The sequence below is a fragment of the Cucumis melo genome, chromosome 12 (genome assembly GCF_025177605.1).
Source record: "Cucumis melo cultivar AY chromosome 12, USDA_Cmelo_AY_1.0, whole genome shotgun sequence".
NCBI classification, from domain to species: Eukaryota; Viridiplantae; Streptophyta; class Magnoliopsida; order Cucurbitales; family Cucurbitaceae; genus Cucumis; species Cucumis melo.
In genome coordinates this window covers 20,122,425-20,138,942 of record NC_066868.1, presented here as the reverse complement: position 1 = coordinate 20,138,942, position 16,518 = coordinate 20,122,425, and the positions used below count along the sequence as shown (strand labels likewise).

Genomic DNA, 16,518 nt, shown 5'->3' with positions numbered 1-16,518 from the left:
TTTCAATCAAATCAAACTTTAAAAGTATGTTTTTTCTCTTCCCTTTTTTCTTAATATATAATCCAAGGCTTCTTATGTATCAAAGAACATACATGATCTCTCTAGCTACTGCAACTACTAAACCTAAGTATTATGGATTACTCTACTCGATCTTGTTTACCAGAATTGTCAATGCTCTTGGAACAGGCCCTCTTCTGCAAAGTCAAATGAGGAGAAGGTCATCAAAATAATTAATAAAAATAAAAGGACTACATGAAGTAAAATGGAAAACAAAAAGAGTCTATAAACGCATATACATGCCATTGCAACGAATAATGCATTTTTCTAACATGGAAAGTAGTATAAAATAATACTAAGAAGGTAAAAACGTTAGAACGCTACTCAAATTAGTATAATATAAAATATGGATGTTTTCAAATATTTAAAAGAAAATTGAGATAGCTAACTTATTGATAAATATAACAAACATATGTTTTCTACCCATCATTGATTACGATGAAATTAGAATAGACATCTATCAAGTTTATATAGATATAAAGTAAAATTTGGTTATATTGAATGATTTTATTATTTAAAACAAATTTCCTAAAAAAATATCTGGGGAAAAAGTTAACATTTTTGTTTTGAAATGAAGGTTAAATATATATGCCATCCGATGAATATATTGGGAAGAATTGTTGAAATATTTAAAAACACACCTTTTTGTATTGAAATTGAAATTGAAAGTTGATAAAACTTGGCATCTTGAATTGCGTTCTTCAAAGCATCTGGTCCCAAGTGGACAAGAACCTGTTATGTATAGGAGAATTTGCGTAAATAACAATTGAAAATACGTAAAAAAAAAAAAAACAAAATTTCAGGTCCTATTAATTATATATATTAGTTGACTTCTATTAATATCTTTTGATATGATTAATAGACATTGATAAAAGTTTATAATGATAGATCTAAAATTGTCACATTTAATAATATATAAGACAAAAAAGAAAAAAAACGAAAGGAAGAAAAAAGGATTAAATGCAAGAAAGAAACTTGGAATTTTTGTTTAAAGTTTTTTTAAGTACAAATATGGTGAGAATTTGAACTTGTGACCTCTTAGTCCTTAGGTACGTACATATATCAGTTGAGTATAACTCTCGATGGCATATAAGCTTGAAATTAATACTCTGTTAATGAGAAAGTAAGGAAACAAAAGTATAATAACAACAATTCAAACGGTACTTAGTTTAAAAGTATAAATAATACTTCAATATAGGAAAAAAAATGTAGACTCTTGTTTTACATGGATGTATTATATTCACACAATATTCAAAATTTTGCCAAAAACTAGTTCATCAACTAGGATAAAGTATGTATTAACGATTAAAGTGATCTATGATTCAAATTCCCAACTCTTATTATACGAAAAAAACCATCAACATCATTCATTCCTATTATACAATTCACTAGCAACTTTTAGAGGTGCAAAAACTTTATGAATAACTATTGAAAGGAGGAAGGTAACCTCATTGGCATCCTTAAAACGGTTGAAGCCATCTTTATATGGCCAATCTACTCGCCAACATCTGTTAATCCATGAAACAAAGTCATGATATTTTATCCATATGAAAGGGAAAAATTGAATTGTCAGTTGAACTATGTTCATTTTGTCGGATATAAAAGTTTGATCTCAATTTATAAGATTATCAAACCAAAAATTTACACATGAGTTGGGACCTGTGTTTTCCAAGACGACGTGCTAGCTCTTCTGCCAAAGCTTGCCCTGGTACATCGCTATCAGTGGCCAAGATAATGCGGGAAACCTTGTAGGTAATTAAGAATTTTGTAAATGTTTCAATGCAAGTGAAGAAACTTAGAAGTTTGTTTTTTTAACATTAAAAGGCAAAAGCAAAACGATTATCTAACATATATTCCTAAAAACCACTTTTTTTATGCTTTACTAATTTCAGGCACAATGTTATACCTTATCTAAGTAGTCTTTGCAGCCCCATAAATATTGGTATGCAGAATCCTGAATTCATCCCACCACAATATGCAATTCTATAGAGATTCAGTTGAAGTACACTAAATTGAACAGTTTCTACATGTTATATAAACAATATAAATTAAAAAACAAAGATATATAATCACAAAAGCTAGGGTTAGAATCACTTCTCCAGCTCTTACACCTCATGTGAGAACTATTTTTGTTTTCAAACGTAAGCTTATAAAAAACAACACTTCCAAGTTCCAACCTTTTTTTTTTCTTTTGCTTATTTTATTGTCTACCTTTTGTGGATGTTTCCAAAAATCCATCCGTAAAGTATCTGGTTTTTCAAAATTGTGCTTCACTGCTTCTCTCTTTAGAATTTGATCAAGAAATCAATTAAACGTGTACTTCAACAAATTCTTCAAAAGTAGAATTTTCAAAAACCAAAAGAAGTAAAAAGAAATCAATCAATTATCAAAGAGGACCTTTAGTCTTTGGAATTCTCAATAAAAAAATCTATCGATTAGTTGTGTTATATGCAATAAAATCTCTAAGTTGGATGGTTCATTTATAATTTACTCGGTTCCCACTTGATAACTATTTCATTTTTTGTTTTTTAAAATTGAGTGTATTTCCTTCCAATGTTTTAGAATGGTGTGATTTTTTTTATTAAATTACAAGAGTTGTATTCTTGGACAAAATTATTCAAAAACAAAGATCGGTTTTTATAGTCTTCAAATTTAATTTTCACTTGGTTTTTTAAAACATTGATAAAAGTAGATAACAAAGCAATAATTTAAAGGTGGAAAATGTTTATAGGTTTTAATTTTTAAAAACTAAAAAAAATGAAATGGTTACCATATATGGCATAAATCTTTCTTATTCTTAGTTGGTTTCTAGTGGAAAAGGTGTGTAGAGCATTTCTTATATGACGATGCTCTTGTGGCCCTTTGGCTAACTTTTCAAAAATCAACCAGAAGTTTAGTTTTAGAGGAAAGGGGAAAACGGATAATTAGAAGCATAACTGAGACAGCTAGGAAGAATGTAAAACACACACGACTGACATGATAGAAGTATTTGTATAGCATATAACCTTTTCAATTGGTGGAATTGTATCAGTTGAAACCTTGCTTGGGGCACCACCAGGAACACTGATACAATTCAGGAAACCAGCTTCTTCAACTGAAAGTTTATCCATTTCACCTTCAACCTTCAACGGTATATACAGAATATTACGAAAAGTGGATGACAAAAGCTATTAACATATCAAATAGAACCTTAAAAGATTAGGTAAAACGTGGATTACAATGATGAGTTCATCTGCATCATTAATGTCATCAATCCCATACAGGAACTTTGCTGTACCCTTCTCCTGAATGTTGACATCACATAGAGATTAGATTCTTTGTATAAGAAATTTGTTCTATGTCTAATGGTTAAAGAAGGCGACAGATGAAAAATAAGCTATGCATGGGAAAGAAACCCTTTAAAATTAAGGAAAATTGCAATGAGCAGCACTTTTAGGATTAATAATTAAGTTTATAGAAACGTTTTAAAAGATTTACAAATACAGTAAAATCTATCGATGATAGTCAAGTCTCTATCGCTGATATTTCTATAAGCAATATGGTCTATCATTAATAAATTTTGAGAGTTAGATCTAAATTTTGCTATATTTGTAAATTCTTTTGCTTTATCTTATATTTGAAAATACGTTAACAATGGACCCAACTGCTATGTAACATTTGTTACAGTTGCAAAAGATTACATATACCTGCCAAAATCTCTTGTCCATGGTTCGATACTTGCAACCGACAAGCTGTCCATTTTGACGATAAGTAAATGCAATAGCAACCTGCTATTGACCTTTAAACTTGTTAAAAGTTCAACATACAAAGGAAAAAGAGAGAATAATCATCGTTAATTTAAAACACTAATTGAATGCCTATTCTATAATATCATCATTTAATTATATTTAAACAATAATTGAATGCCTATTCTATAATGATAGGCCTCGATAGAGAAACCGTTCACCCTTTAGGTAAGGATATCCATCCACAATTTAGAGCTAAGATCCTTTCTTCATTGAGGAGAGAAATATAATGCAAATTTTAGGTTTTAAAACATCCAAACATCTAATTATATAAACAAAAGAATGCAACATACTTTGAACAAACGAAATGGTTCATTGGAAATACCATGACATAAAGATAACATATAGATTGAAGAATATCAAGTCAATACTAATAATGAAATTAGGCAGCATAGCATTTACAAGAAACCAAGTCTAAAATTTCAGTTATAAGGCATGTACAGAAAAATATTATTTCAAGTACCTGACGACCAACTACTTGCATAACAACATTCCGTTCTAAGGTTTCTTGGGATATCATTCTCATGCTGAAATAAGAGATTAGCTGAAAAGAAAGATCAAAACACTCATGAATTATGTTCGAATCATTTTCTTATTCCATAGCAACCAAAATCAAGAGCTAACTCAATTCTTGTTTGAACCGATAACTTATGTTTGTGTCAAAAGATTGAAACAATATTGAGGTATTAGTGAAAGTATGACTTGTTCATTTTTTTTTTTTTTGACAAAAGCAACAACTTTCATTAAAAAGAAAAAATGAAAGGATACACAGACATGTAAAAAACCCCAGCTCCCAAAAACGACATCACAGGAGGGGCTCTAACCATGTAGAAGAACATCTATAGAATATTTACAAAAGGTATTCGAAACCAAAACTGACAAAGAAACGTGAAAGTGGACTAGGGACTAAACTTCACTAGAGTTCTTATCCAAGAAACATGAAAGTGTTAAGCAAGAGTACGACTTATTCATCGAAATGCAAAGAAATTTGAAGTACCTCATCACAAAGAGGCTCCAAAACCAAACTTTCCTTTGAACTCCGTCCAACCATTTTTTCAGTTTTGCTGAATCCATTAAATGCCAATCTGCCATCTGCAAATATCTAAACCAAACAATCATTTTGCTGAGCAAAATTCTCAATGTTTAATTGCAAGATATGAGATTGAAAAAATATATTATAAATACACATTTATGTTTTTATAACGTTACCCGGCCTGCCCAACCACACTCAAACCGGAAACACCTCCACATTGCAAAATCTCTATGTTCCAAATGACAGAATGTAATTAACAACATACCCCTCAATCAATCTAAAAAAAAATGAAGAAAATGAAAAAATAGTAAAAGTATGGTAATATTATTACTTACCCAGTTGGAATCACATGAAGAGATAAGCTCCTCTCCATTAAACGACCACCCTTGCACTGTCAATCGAGAATATATCTAATTATAGAGATAATAATAAAAGAAGGTTGTATTACAAGTTTGGTCTCCTAGCTTCAACCGTTATGTTTATTTGGCTCCTATAAGAGGTTTCATAACAGGTCTTATATCCTTTAAAATTGTGTTCTATTTAGTCCTACAACTTTCATTAGGTCCCTGAATTTCTTAACTTTTATTCCAATGAATCTATGTCATGTCATTAGCATTTGACAATTTAGTACTTACTTGACATACTGGCTAGATCATGCATGAGAAGACATGACTCCTAAACTTATGAAGTTAATAGTAGAATGAAAGAAAAATTTTAGACACAAAACTTGAAGTTAAAGAACACATTATAAACTTTTTAAAGTACATAAGCAAAATAAATAAAAACTTCTAAACTTTTAATCACTTAAAAAGCTTCTCAAAATATAAAAATTAAGTTTAAATATCATTTTAGTCTTCCCAAACTTTAACTTGGTTCTATTTTGATTTCAAAAATTATAAAAGGTACTTTTTAGTAGTAAACATAAAAAAGAATTAAAAAAAGAAGCTTGTCTCTAACTCTATAATCTAACCAAAAAGAAAAAGACAATTCAAATGAAAAGATGGGTTTGGATTTTCATGCATTAATTCAAACCACAAAATGTAGAAACAAGGGAAGCAGATAACCTTGGGACAGAAGAGGCAATAGTACTTTCCAGGGATACAATGTTCATCACAAACGATTCCAATAAGATCCATCTTCTCCCTAAGAACCTTCACTTTAGGGTAGCCCAAAACGTTAACCTCAAAATCCGAAAACAAACAAAAGGGTGGGGTTTCATTTTCTATACTCTAGAAAAAAACGAGTACCTGGCGGCGGCAACGGTGGAGCATGAGAAAGGGCGGAAGATAGTCTGGTAGTGCAGAAGCGAAGAAGGAATCGGGAAGGGGAAGAGGAAATGGAGAAATTGTTTAGAGAAAGAGAGGAAGGGGAAGAGCGATGAATGAATTTGAAGTTGAAGTTGAAATTGGAATTGAAGGTGAAAGTTGAGTTTATTGGCATTTGAATTGAATGGATTTGGAGAGAAATGGAAGAGCAGAGTGGAAGAGGCCTTATCTGCTTCACACACACACACACACACACACACACAAGGTTTTCTTTGTTTATTGGAAGTTATGACAGTTGGAAAAAGATTGGGTATCTTTATTGCTTCCATCAAAACAAACAGATGCTTTAAGCACATGCCATCTTATTATCTTGGGATAACCCTCTTTTTTACTCCAAAAACGGGTCAAACCTTATTTCAATTGCTTCTCAATTATACTCATTTAAACACTTGCTTTTTTTAATAGTCAAACTACATAGCACTTACAAAAAATGGGTCTTATCAAAACTATTTGTAAAAACAGTGTTCATTATTTAATTTTTTTTGTTTTCGTTAGATTTCGGTTTATTAGAAAGGGTAGTTAAAAAGATTCAAGATTTTTGGGATAAAAAGTGAAATAGTAAGAAATAGAAAGTCATATAATATATGAAGTTGTGCACTCTTAAAATATAAAATTGACGTGTTTTTTAGTGGTAGAAATTAAAATTGATATATTTTTAGTAGAAAGATCCACCAAATTCTTAGGTAAAAAAGGGTGAAAACTATCTCAAACTCCACATTTCCGTTATTTTCACTTACCAAACCAAATTTTATATGTGGGTTTTTTTCTTTCATCAATTGTTTTTCTTTTTACCGACTAACATTTTTAAACTACAACAACAACAACCATATTTTCTTCTTTGGATCTAATTCAATGTAATTGATTATTAAAATATGATTTAATTGTAAATTTAGTTCTATCATTTTGAAAAAGTTAAAATTTTAATCCTTAGGATTAGATATAATCTCATAAAATTTTATAATGATCTGATAAAATTATATTTATGAATTTTAATTTTTACAAGGATTTTAAGTATGTCTACGTGAACTATATTCTAATTAAAACTTATCGTGACTTTCACCAATATGTAAGGATGCAATCTATAGTTTAATCTTAAAATTCCGTTGGCATGTCGATATATCTATAAATTGTAAAAAAAAATTAGAAGGATTTTATTAAACTATAAGAACTAAATTTTAATTATCAATAATAGAGATTAAATTTTAACTTTCTCTCAATTATAGGGATCAAATTTGTAATTTAGCTTAAAATATACATTGACATGATTCACGGTTGTTTTCAATAGAATACAAATAACACTATCAATAACTTAGTTTATTAGTTTATTTATTATATCATATCAAGTTGATTGCAAGTTTTATAAATTGGGGAAATGTCATAAATACCAAAAAAAATTGAAACTATTTACACAATGTAGCAAAAAAAACTTAATGGGCTATAAATTTTTTAATGATTTTGCTATAGTTTCTAAATAATTTTAGTTTTTTTGCTATATTTGTAAATGTCCTTTTTAAATATATTTGGTAAATCTTTAACCTTTTAAATATGTATCTAACAATTGAGTTTTTATAAATTTAAAGTTTAGTAAAAATTATTTTTTTTCTTAATCATTCTAAATGGACCTTAACCTTTGAATTTTATTTTGTGATAGTTTAGTCTACAGACTTTATACTTTGTAAAAGTTCAATTTATTCCTAGTACTTTACGATTTGTAATATTTGAGTCAATGTTATAGAAAACTATATAATTAAGGTTTAATAAAATTTCTTACATATATAATTGATAAACATATTCACGGCATCATACTTGTTCATATATTATAAACATGAAATAATAATCATGTAATCAAAGTTGACAATTAAGTTTGATGAAACATGTCAATGGAAAAAAATTGACAATTGACTATTCGATTTATGGATCTTTCAAGGGTAGTTTACAAAATTGTTTGCTTGGGCGAACTCTTTAATTTATAATTGAATAATGATTAGCTAGGTATAGTCTTGGCTACATCTATCTCCATAAAATCTATTACTTATAACATATTGTTAATCACACTACATGTTTGAACTAAATAATTAGTTGACTACATGTAGATGTTAAAAATGACATGTGGGCCTTGACCCATTAACAAAGTTGAGTTAGATTGTTCCAGGTTGATAATTCTAAAAGAAGTGAGTAGGTATAAATGCCAAGAAGAATTCAAACTTTGTTGGTGATGGATAGCATGTCCGTGTCACTTATTGTTAGACATTCTTACATATATTCCAACCCTATAAAGGATAGTCACCTAAGTACCTCCGATGGCCCCATTTCAAAGGTTTTTCTTAATTTTCTTTTGATTTAGCCATCAGTAATAGCATAACTTTTCCAATAATTATGATTTTAGAGACCGAATACAACTCTACTCCATATTTCGACGGCGGAAAAGCTATTTCAAAAAATCCCGTCTGTTAACGAGCTATTGGAAAAGCTATTTCAATGGCGGGAAGAATCTTAATCGGAAGTACCGCATTTCTCCGACGAGTGATTTCCACCTCAATTCTTTCCTCCTCGTTCCAGCAAATCCACCATATTTCAGCTAAACCAGTTCCCACTTCCTCCAATCATCCCCAAATTTCCTTGAATCACTCTAATCTCCTTCACAAGATCGGCTTCACACAATCCCAAATCTGCGATTTCCTTTCACAGAATCATCTCTTCTTCACCAATTCCAATTTCCATGACATTGAAGCTTCTCTACCCCTTCTTCTTTCCTTCAAAATTCCCCCGAAGGATCTCGTTTCCATCGTCTTCGACTGTCCCGCAGTTCTGGACTTGGAGTTTCTCAAGAAATGGAAGGTAAGTTTGTCTCTAATTGATTTACCCGATGTTACTGTATCCATGATTCGGAGTATGCTGGTATTATCTCAACGGTTTGAGCTTGACCCGAATCTTTTTCGTGGAACTGTTGATTTATTGAAACGTTTTGGGATTAGTGATGCTGCCGTGATTAGGGTTTTAGAGGATTACCCTGAAATAGTGTTCACGGACGAGGAAGAAATCTTGCGAACGATTGAATTTCTGATGGGAATTGGAATTCGAAGGTATGAAATTGATCGGATCATTTGCTCGATTCCCAGAGTTTTAGGGTTTAGGGTCGAGGGCAGATTGAGGAGTTTGATTTGTGAGTTCAACGATTTGGGGTTTCGTCAAAACGTGATTGTTAGAGAAATTGTTAGGGAACCGAGAATTTTAGCCACAGAATTAGGAGAAATTTCAAGATGTGTCGAGTTGCTTAGAAATCTGAAATGCAGGAACTCAATCAAGGAGAAGATCTTTAGAGAGGGTTCTTTTAGAGCTGCATTTGAAGTGAAACAGAGAGTTGATTGTTTATGTAAACATGGGCTGATTCGTACAAGGGCATTTAAATTGCTATGGAAAGAGCCGAGGTTGGTCACTTATGAAATAGAGAACATTGAAAAGAAAATTGACTTCTTGATTCATAAGATGAAATATGGTGTTGACAGTTTGATTGATGTTCCGGAATATCTAGGAATCAATTTCGAAAAACAGATTGTTCCGCGTTACAATGTGATCGAATATTTGGACTCAAAAGGCTGGCTTGGTTCTCAGGTTGGTTTGAGGGAAATTATCAAGCCTAGCAGGCTCCGGTTCTACAACCTTTTTGTTAAGCCTTATCCAGAATGTGGGAAGATGTTTGGAAAATTTGCGGGAGATAACAGAACGGAGAGCCCAAGTCGGCATCCTATTGGACTATGGAAGGCCTTCAAACCACCAAGATATCCAGAATCAAAAGAGGACATTGAAAACATGAAGTCCTTCATGGAATCTCTTGTTTAGTGAAAGCTTGGTAAGAATGAAGAAGAAAGGGATCATCTGGTATTGGAAAGGAAAGGCAGCAAATCAAGCTGTATATGTGAGTACTCAAAAGCTCTTAAGAAAATGAGGGAACCCGAGTGACATCTTGTTTGAATTTTACCGTGCAAACTGTCCTAACAAGACGGCTTGGCAAGAGCAACATGAGAAGAACCTTTTGGACAATGGGGAGTTGAGATATAGGACCTAATTGTCAAAGGCTTCTGATGCTGTAGAAGACGATGGAGTCTGAACTTTGGTTTTGTTAAGCTCCCCATTACTAAAAGTAAACGCATTCGAGTTTTCTTAAGCTGATGGCTTCCTCACGATGTTGTTCCTGTCAGATATTGTGTTTACACAGTAGCAAGCCATCGATCCAATGCACAAAATTGAGAGAATGGGGTTGGGATGTATGATCAAACCTGGTAAGTCGAACCACGCCCTAGAAGGATTGTTTAACCTTTGAATTTACTTGTTCAAGCATGCTGATAGAAATGTCGTTTTGATTTCATTTGTTCAAACATGCTGATAGCTATAGAAATAAGTATGACATTATCCATTTTTGTGGAAGATCCATTGTTTTCACAAAATTTAGTTTAAACAATAAACTTGAATATCTTTGGATCATCCAACCCTTAGCTTGAAAAAGTAGTTAAATTAATCTTTCTGACCCAAAGTAGTTAAATTAATCTTTCTGACCCTCCTCCTAACCGTTCAATATAATTAGGAGATCATTAGAATGTCTTGAGTTTTAGAGAGCATTAGAATTCTGTGGGAATGTGAAATTTTTAATTGAATTGGATAAGTAAAGTCTAATTTAAACTTCTCACTTAGACTTTACTTTTTGTTACTTTAATCTAGTTATGTCTACAAGAAAATATTTTCTAATGGTTCTATTATAACTAAATTAAATTAAATTTGTATATCATATATATTTTTTTTAATTTTAAGTTGACTAACTTAATAAGCTAGGCAATGATCAGCTTGAAAGCAAATGACATTAGGAAGGTTTCTAAAAATGACCGTGTCAATAAATTGACATATGTTCTATTTTCATACGACTTAGTTTATTTGGTATCGTATATGTTCTTTTCATGTTTAAATGCCATTTTGGAACTTCACATTTTTAGGTTTGTTTTTCTAAATCGATTAAATTAATTGGGTAAAAAAATGGATTCAAAATTGTTTGGACATATACTAAAAAAATTCACCGACTAAATTTATAGTATAACAAAATTTTATTTCCAACTATGATTTAAACCTTAATACATTAATTAAGGATGTAACTAAACTTATAATTTATGTCATGCTTGTTTGACAGGAGGTTTGCTAGGATTTTGTCATGGATAAAAATCTTCTTTATTTGTTACATCAATTTGAAAGTTGAAACTTTAAAACAATGAGTTAAAATGTGATCAACTTAAAAGTTCCTTGAATAAAAAAAAGAAAAAAAAAAGATGATTTTTAGGTACAACAATGATTTTCTCAATTTTTAGAAACAATGGTTTTTACATATGATTCTTTTTTTTTTTTTTTTACCATGGAAAAGAATAAAGTGAAATTTATCAACAATTGTTAAAAAAGTACAACTGAAATTTAATTATATGTTGGTTTAAATTATTTTAATACAAGGTAATTAATATGCTTGTATATAGTGCACGTATTAATGACATTAAAAGAGATAAAACAATTCTCTCTCTCTCTCTTTTTTTTCTATATTTAAACACAGATATTTATTATCTTAACATTTAAAATTCAAAAGTTTAATATGGATGATATCTTATAGGATCCAAACAATCATAAGTGATTTCTTGAAAATTTCATGATCTCCATTTTGACATCAATGTTCAAGTGTTAGATTTTCATATGGTTGTTTGTGTTCTAGTTGGTTGGATATTCTTACATTTTTAATATTGAATTTGGGCATGTTTTTAGCCGATTTATCTTTGAAGCAAAACTTTTAGTTTAAATTTGAAAATTGTTTACAATAATCTCTAAACATTTCACTGTTTTTTCTTTTACACCATTGACTTCAAAACTTTTGACTAACTGTTCAATATTTTACAATCTAAAACAAAATTACTAAACTTTGTTCCATAAAGTATGATGAATTTTTCCAATAAAAAAGAAAAAGACCTTATATTTGTCTTTTTCATCAAAATTCTTCTTGGACAAGAAAAATTAACACCGAATGTGTAGATCTTCATGGATCAAAATAGGCATATTTACAATATTTAAATATAATTTAATGTGCAAAGTTTATATTTACATATAATGCAAAAATAATTTGCGTAGTGAGCAAGTAAATGCGGATTTGTGGAGAAAACAAAACCTATTTATAGCACTAAAATGAAATTAAAATAATAATACAGCATAAAATAGAAAAGATCCATTTGATACTAAAATACATACTCAAAATAATAGTATACAAGATAATTCACAATTCAAAAATAAAAAGTAAAAACACAACCTTCCAAATTTAAATACAAACAAAAATTTAACTTCCTTAAAAAAATACATTATAGTTATATATAAGGTTTGAATAAATAGCTATTTTTTTTTTTTCTTCTCAAGTTTAGAAATTACATAGTAAAGATTCATATATCAGTAATGCTCAAAAGTCAAATTCACCATACAAACACCTTGATTAATATATTTATTTCATCAAAGTTGTTTTTGTTTTTGTAAGAGTTTAGTAGCCGCCAAAAGCAAATAATCACACACACATATATTTTCTCCATTGCCACCAAAAAGTAACTGTTTTTGTTGGTCATGAAAATAAAAACCCTAATCCTACAATTAACTAACAAAACACAAAAAGAATTGAAGAGAGAGAAATTAGAGAGAGAATCGTGGGTTAAGAAGTTGGGGGGTTTCACGGAGATTAATTAGCCTACTAATTCCTCTTCTCTCCATAACTGATTCCTCATTAATCTCTCTCTCTCTCTCTCTTATAATCTCAAAACACTCTCTCTCTCTCACTCACTCTCCAACTCTCCAAAACTCTTCAACTTCATTCTTCACATTCTCTCTGTTTCTTCTTCTCCTTTTCTTCCTCTCCAATGGCTGCTCTCACCTTCCACTCCAATTTCTACTCTCCTGACCCTTCTTCATATTTCCACTATTTCTCCCCTGAATTCTCCCCTGATCTTTCTTACGTCCCTCCCCCTCACCTCCTCAGCGACCCCGCTGCCTTCCCTTACGTCGACGATTCTGTTTTTTACCCCGCCGCAGATACTCTGTTTTCCGACGATGCTTTTCCTTTTCTCTTTTCCGATGCCTATCCCTATTTCTCTGCTCCCTCCGTCGATGAGTTCCTTCCCGTCTCCTCCCAATTCTTCCCTTTTGATGAATTTGAATTTCATTGCCCCAAACGTCAGAGGGCTGTGTTCGAACAGAGTTTTTGTTGTGGCGAAGGTGTTGGTGACGGTAATGTAGGTGGTGGAGGAGAAGGAGCAGGAGCAGGAGCAGGGTTCTTTCCTCCTCCGTTGGCGGAGTTTTTTTCGGGTCCTTGGGATTCTAGAATGGACAATGCTGAAATGACGAATGATTGTTTGAAGAGTCAACCGTCGCCGGCGCCGCCGGCGCCGTCGAGTAATAACTTATCAGCGCAGACGATTGCGGCCCGGGAACGGCGGAGGAAGATTACGGTGAAGACGCAGGAGCTCGGAGAGCTGGTTCCGGGTGGAAGCAAGATGAATACTGCTGAAATGCTGAATTCTGCTTTCAAGTATGTGAAATTCTTGCAAGCACAAGTTGCTATTTTGCAACTCAAGCAAGAAACAGAGCAAGAGCAGGAGCAAGAACAAGAAGGACAAGAAACAGAGAACCTTAAGATTCTTGAATCCACTTTGATTCAAGAGAAGTTATACTTAGAAGAAAAATGTTTGGTTCCAAAAGGGTTCATCCAAAATCTTGCAGATTTCCCTGAGATTCAATCCCATCCGTCCATTTTCAATTCCATTAATAAGATCCTTCACAACAACAGCTAGCAAAAAACCCAAAAAGTTTAACGTTGAACAGATGTAGAAGCAGAGTAGCTTGTTCATCATTTTGTTTTGCTAGTTGTTGTTGTAGCTAATCTAAGTTTTAAGACTTTTTGTTTTCAATTTTTAACCATTTAGTTTAGAGTTTTAGAGTTTAGTTTCAATCAGATGCTAACCTCATGTTTATGATCCATTAACTTTTGTTTGTAAAACTTGTCCATTTGATTAAATGAAACCCCTTTTCATTTTCTTCCAATTTTACTGCTTTATTATTCTAAACAGCTTACGATCAGAAAATCAGAGCAAGCTCTGATTCATGAGAAAAGTTTTCTTTTTTAACGATGGTAATAAAATTTTCTTTGACATTCAAACATAAAATAAAAGTAAGACTGGACATTTCGTAAATTTTAAGGTTATTTCATTATGAGTATGATATCTAGACAAAGATTACAGAAAGGAAAAGAAAAATCTTAAGAAAGTTTTTCTCTTTTAACTGTAATCAATTTTTCTCCAACATAACCGCCATAGCCTCCGAAAATGGCGGCTTCCACTTTCTACTTCATCACTAACCGTCAAAATTTTCGGAGAAAACAGTTAAAAAAACATTCCTAAAAATTTCATTTCTTTTCTCAAATTTCCTAAAAACTCAAATCTTAATATCTCATAATCATCAATAATAATGGCGCCCATGTCTGAAAATTTCATCTTCTTTTTCCTCTTAACAATGGCAACTTGTTCTTCTGTCATCTTTTCTGCATCCGTCATTGAAGATCTCAACACCTTACATCCCCCGTTAGACTTCAACTCTACAATCTCCAAAAACTGTCATTTAAACCCTTCTCTTCGTTATTGCTCTGCTTCTCCAATGGATCTCATTGAAATTTTCAAGTCCTCCATTGTTGCTAGCCATCTTTGCAATGAATCGCGCAACCCCAATTGCGTCGAGTCATTTCCAAAAATCGATCTTCGCAGCCGCCCAAAGATTGCTCCTTTGTATCTGTCGTTTCACTTCTTCTGGAAGTACTGCCCTTTGAGTATCCATTCCATTGATTTGTCTAACAATTCTTTGAAAGGGAGTTTCCCTGTTGATGTTTTGGAATGTAAACAGATTGAGGTTCTTGATCTTAGTCGAAATGAACTCGATGGAGAAGTCCCATTTCGTATCTTCTCTGACCTTACTAATCTAACTGTTCTAAATTTGTCTAACAATAAGTTCACTGAGAGTAAGATGTCTGATTTAGAGTTGTTCTTTAAAAGGTTTAATTCGTCGAGTTTTATAAGTTCTGGTCTTCTCCCAGATCATAGGAAGTATCAAATGAAGGCAGTGATCTTGTTGTTTGTGTTTCCCATTCTTGTGATTGTAGTAGTGTGGTTCTTGTGGTGGCTTTGTTTCCATAGGCCTGATTTCTTGCCAAGGATGTTAAGGAGGAAGAACAAGTTCACACCGGCAATGCTCAGGGCTGCGACCGGTGGATTTTTGAAGAAGAATTTGATTGTGAAGTGCAAGGGAGTTGATATTTACAGTGGAGTTCTAAGAGACGGGACTGAAGTTAGGATTGAAATCTATGGGAATGAGATTTCAAGGGAAAGTAGGAAAGAGTTTATTGAAGAATGCAAGATCTTAGCCCAATTATCCCACAAGAACTTGGTGAAATTACTTGGCTGGTGTGGTAACCGAGGAATGAGAGCCATCGTTATAGAGTGGTTGGAGGGTGAGAGCATCGATATGTGGTTGTCAAGGTCGCCTCCACCGTGGAAACGCAGGCTGAAAGTAGCCAAAGGAGTGTTGGAAGGTATGCTTTATTTGCAAGAGGAATGGCCTGGTGTTGATTATGATCTTAGGACAAACAGCCTCTTGTTGACTAGAAAGCTAGTGCCATTAATTTCAAGGTTCAAATTGGGTCATCGAAATGGCAGCTCAAACAGTAAGTCAATCTGAAAGAAACTTCACCCATCGTTTTAAATACTACGATCAAATAATTGGCAAATTCAACTCTTTTTTTTTTTTTTTTTTTTTGGTTCTTTGATGAAAAAGAACATAAGCTGTTTAATAATATCAATGTGTCAATAAATATTTCTCTGAATAAGTTTTCATGAACTTTAGCTTGAGAAAATTAACATGGCAGTTGATGTATCAGATATCTACAAATTCGGCGTGCTCTTGTTGGAAATGATAGTGAATCCGCAGCTGCGGGATGAGATCAAGCAAGGCGAATCTGATTTTGTTGGATACATAAAAATGCAACTTCCCAACAATTTGCAAGCAGTGATCAATGAAGATATAGAGCTACAAAGAGAGAGCATGGTGAATCAGGGTAAAGCAGCAATAAACCTGGCACTGATGTGTACAGATCAATCAAGTGGGCATCAGCCAAATTTGAAATACATATTTGACAATGTAACTAGATTTTTAAGTAATCACAAGATGCATGAAACTGAGGAAGGTAGGCACACAAGGATTCTATCAAGATAGTAAG

At 32.2% G+C, this 16,518-nt stretch overlaps 4 protein-coding genes across 8 annotated transcripts; 3 read left to right on the top strand and 1 right to left on the bottom strand.

Moving 5' to 3' along the window:
* Positions 1-6,449, bottom strand: LOC103488713 (twinkle homolog protein, chloroplastic/mitochondrial). 5 transcript variants are annotated; one of them, XM_017043661.2, is made up of 14 exons: positions 6,123-6,446; positions 5,940-6,031; positions 5,211-5,266; positions 5,052-5,103; positions 4,840-4,944; positions 4,306-4,386; positions 3,744-3,827; positions 3,276-3,341; positions 3,063-3,179; positions 1,964-2,011; positions 1,717-1,802; positions 1,505-1,565; positions 699-789; positions 1-194 (listed from the first exon to the last, which is right to left on the bottom strand). In XM_017043661.2, the coding sequence occupies exons 1-14, from the start codon at positions 6,313-6,315 to the stop codon at positions 169-171; spliced, it is 1,158 nt and encodes a 385-aa protein (XP_016899150.1). In that variant the 5' UTR covers positions 6,316-6,446; the 3' UTR covers positions 1-168. The 5 variants fall into 5 exon arrangements, with proteins under 5 accessions (XP_016899150.1, XP_008445790.1, XP_016899155.1 ...); XM_008447568.2 differs by having other exon boundaries at positions 3,744-3,824; positions 6,123-6,444; XM_017043666.2 differs by having other exon boundaries at positions 5,940-6,026; positions 6,123-6,439.
* Positions 6,450-8,441: 1,992 nt separating this feature from the next.
* LOC103488724 (transcription termination factor MTERF15, mitochondrial) lies at positions 8,442-10,682 on the top strand. The gene has a single exon (XM_008447580.3). The coding sequence runs from the start codon at positions 8,679-8,681 to the stop codon at positions 10,038-10,040; it is 1,362 nt and encodes a 453-aa protein (XP_008445802.1). The 5' UTR covers positions 8,442-8,678; the 3' UTR covers positions 10,041-10,682.
* A 2,086-nt stretch (positions 10,683-12,768) lies between these two features.
* On the top strand, positions 12,769-14,228 carry LOC103488727 (transcription factor bHLH52). Its single transcript, XM_008447595.3, has one exon. It carries the CDS (start codon positions 13,118-13,120, stop codon positions 14,045-14,047), a length of 930 nt encoding a protein of 309 aa, XP_008445817.1. The 5' UTR covers positions 12,769-13,117; the 3' UTR covers positions 14,048-14,228.
* Positions 14,229-14,578: 350 nt separating this feature from the next.
* LOC103488741 (LRR receptor kinase SERK2) lies at positions 14,579-16,514 on the top strand. Its single transcript, XM_008447621.3, has 2 exons — positions 14,579-15,966; positions 16,180-16,514. Exons 1-2 carry the CDS (start codon positions 14,721-14,723, stop codon positions 16,512-16,514), a joined length of 1,581 nt encoding a protein of 526 aa, XP_008445843.2. The 5' UTR covers positions 14,579-14,720.
* The last annotated feature ends 4 nt before the right edge of the window (positions 16,515-16,518 follow it).

Bases quoted from the DNA above. Each gene is read 5' to 3' on its own strand.
- LOC103488741 (XM_008447621.3), top strand. From the start codon at position 14,721: ATGGCGCCCATGTCTGAAAATTTCATCTTCTTTTTCCTCTTAACAATG. The intron at 15,967-16,179 runs GTAAGTCAATCT...TTGATGTATCAG, and splicing joins TCGAAATGGCAGCTCAAACA to ATATCTACAAATTCGGCGTG.
- LOC103488724 (XM_008447580.3), top strand. From the start codon at position 8,679: ATGGCGGGAAGAATCTTAATCGGAAGTACCGCATTTCTCCGACGAGTG.
- LOC103488727 (XM_008447595.3), top strand. From the start codon at position 13,118: ATGGCTGCTCTCACCTTCCACTCCAATTTCTACTCTCCTGACCCTTCT.
- LOC103488713 (XM_017043661.2), bottom strand. From the start codon at position 6,315: ATGCCAATAAACTCAACTTTCACCTTCAATTCCAATTTCAACTTCAAC. The intron at 4,945-5,051 runs GTAACGTTATAA...TGTTTGGTTTAG, and splicing joins AGTGTGGTTGGGCAGGCCGG to ATATTTGCAGATGGCAGATT. The intron at 790-1,504 runs GTTACCTTCCTC...TATACATAACAG, and splicing joins GTTTTAAGGATGCCAATGAG to GTTCTTGTCCACTTGGGACC.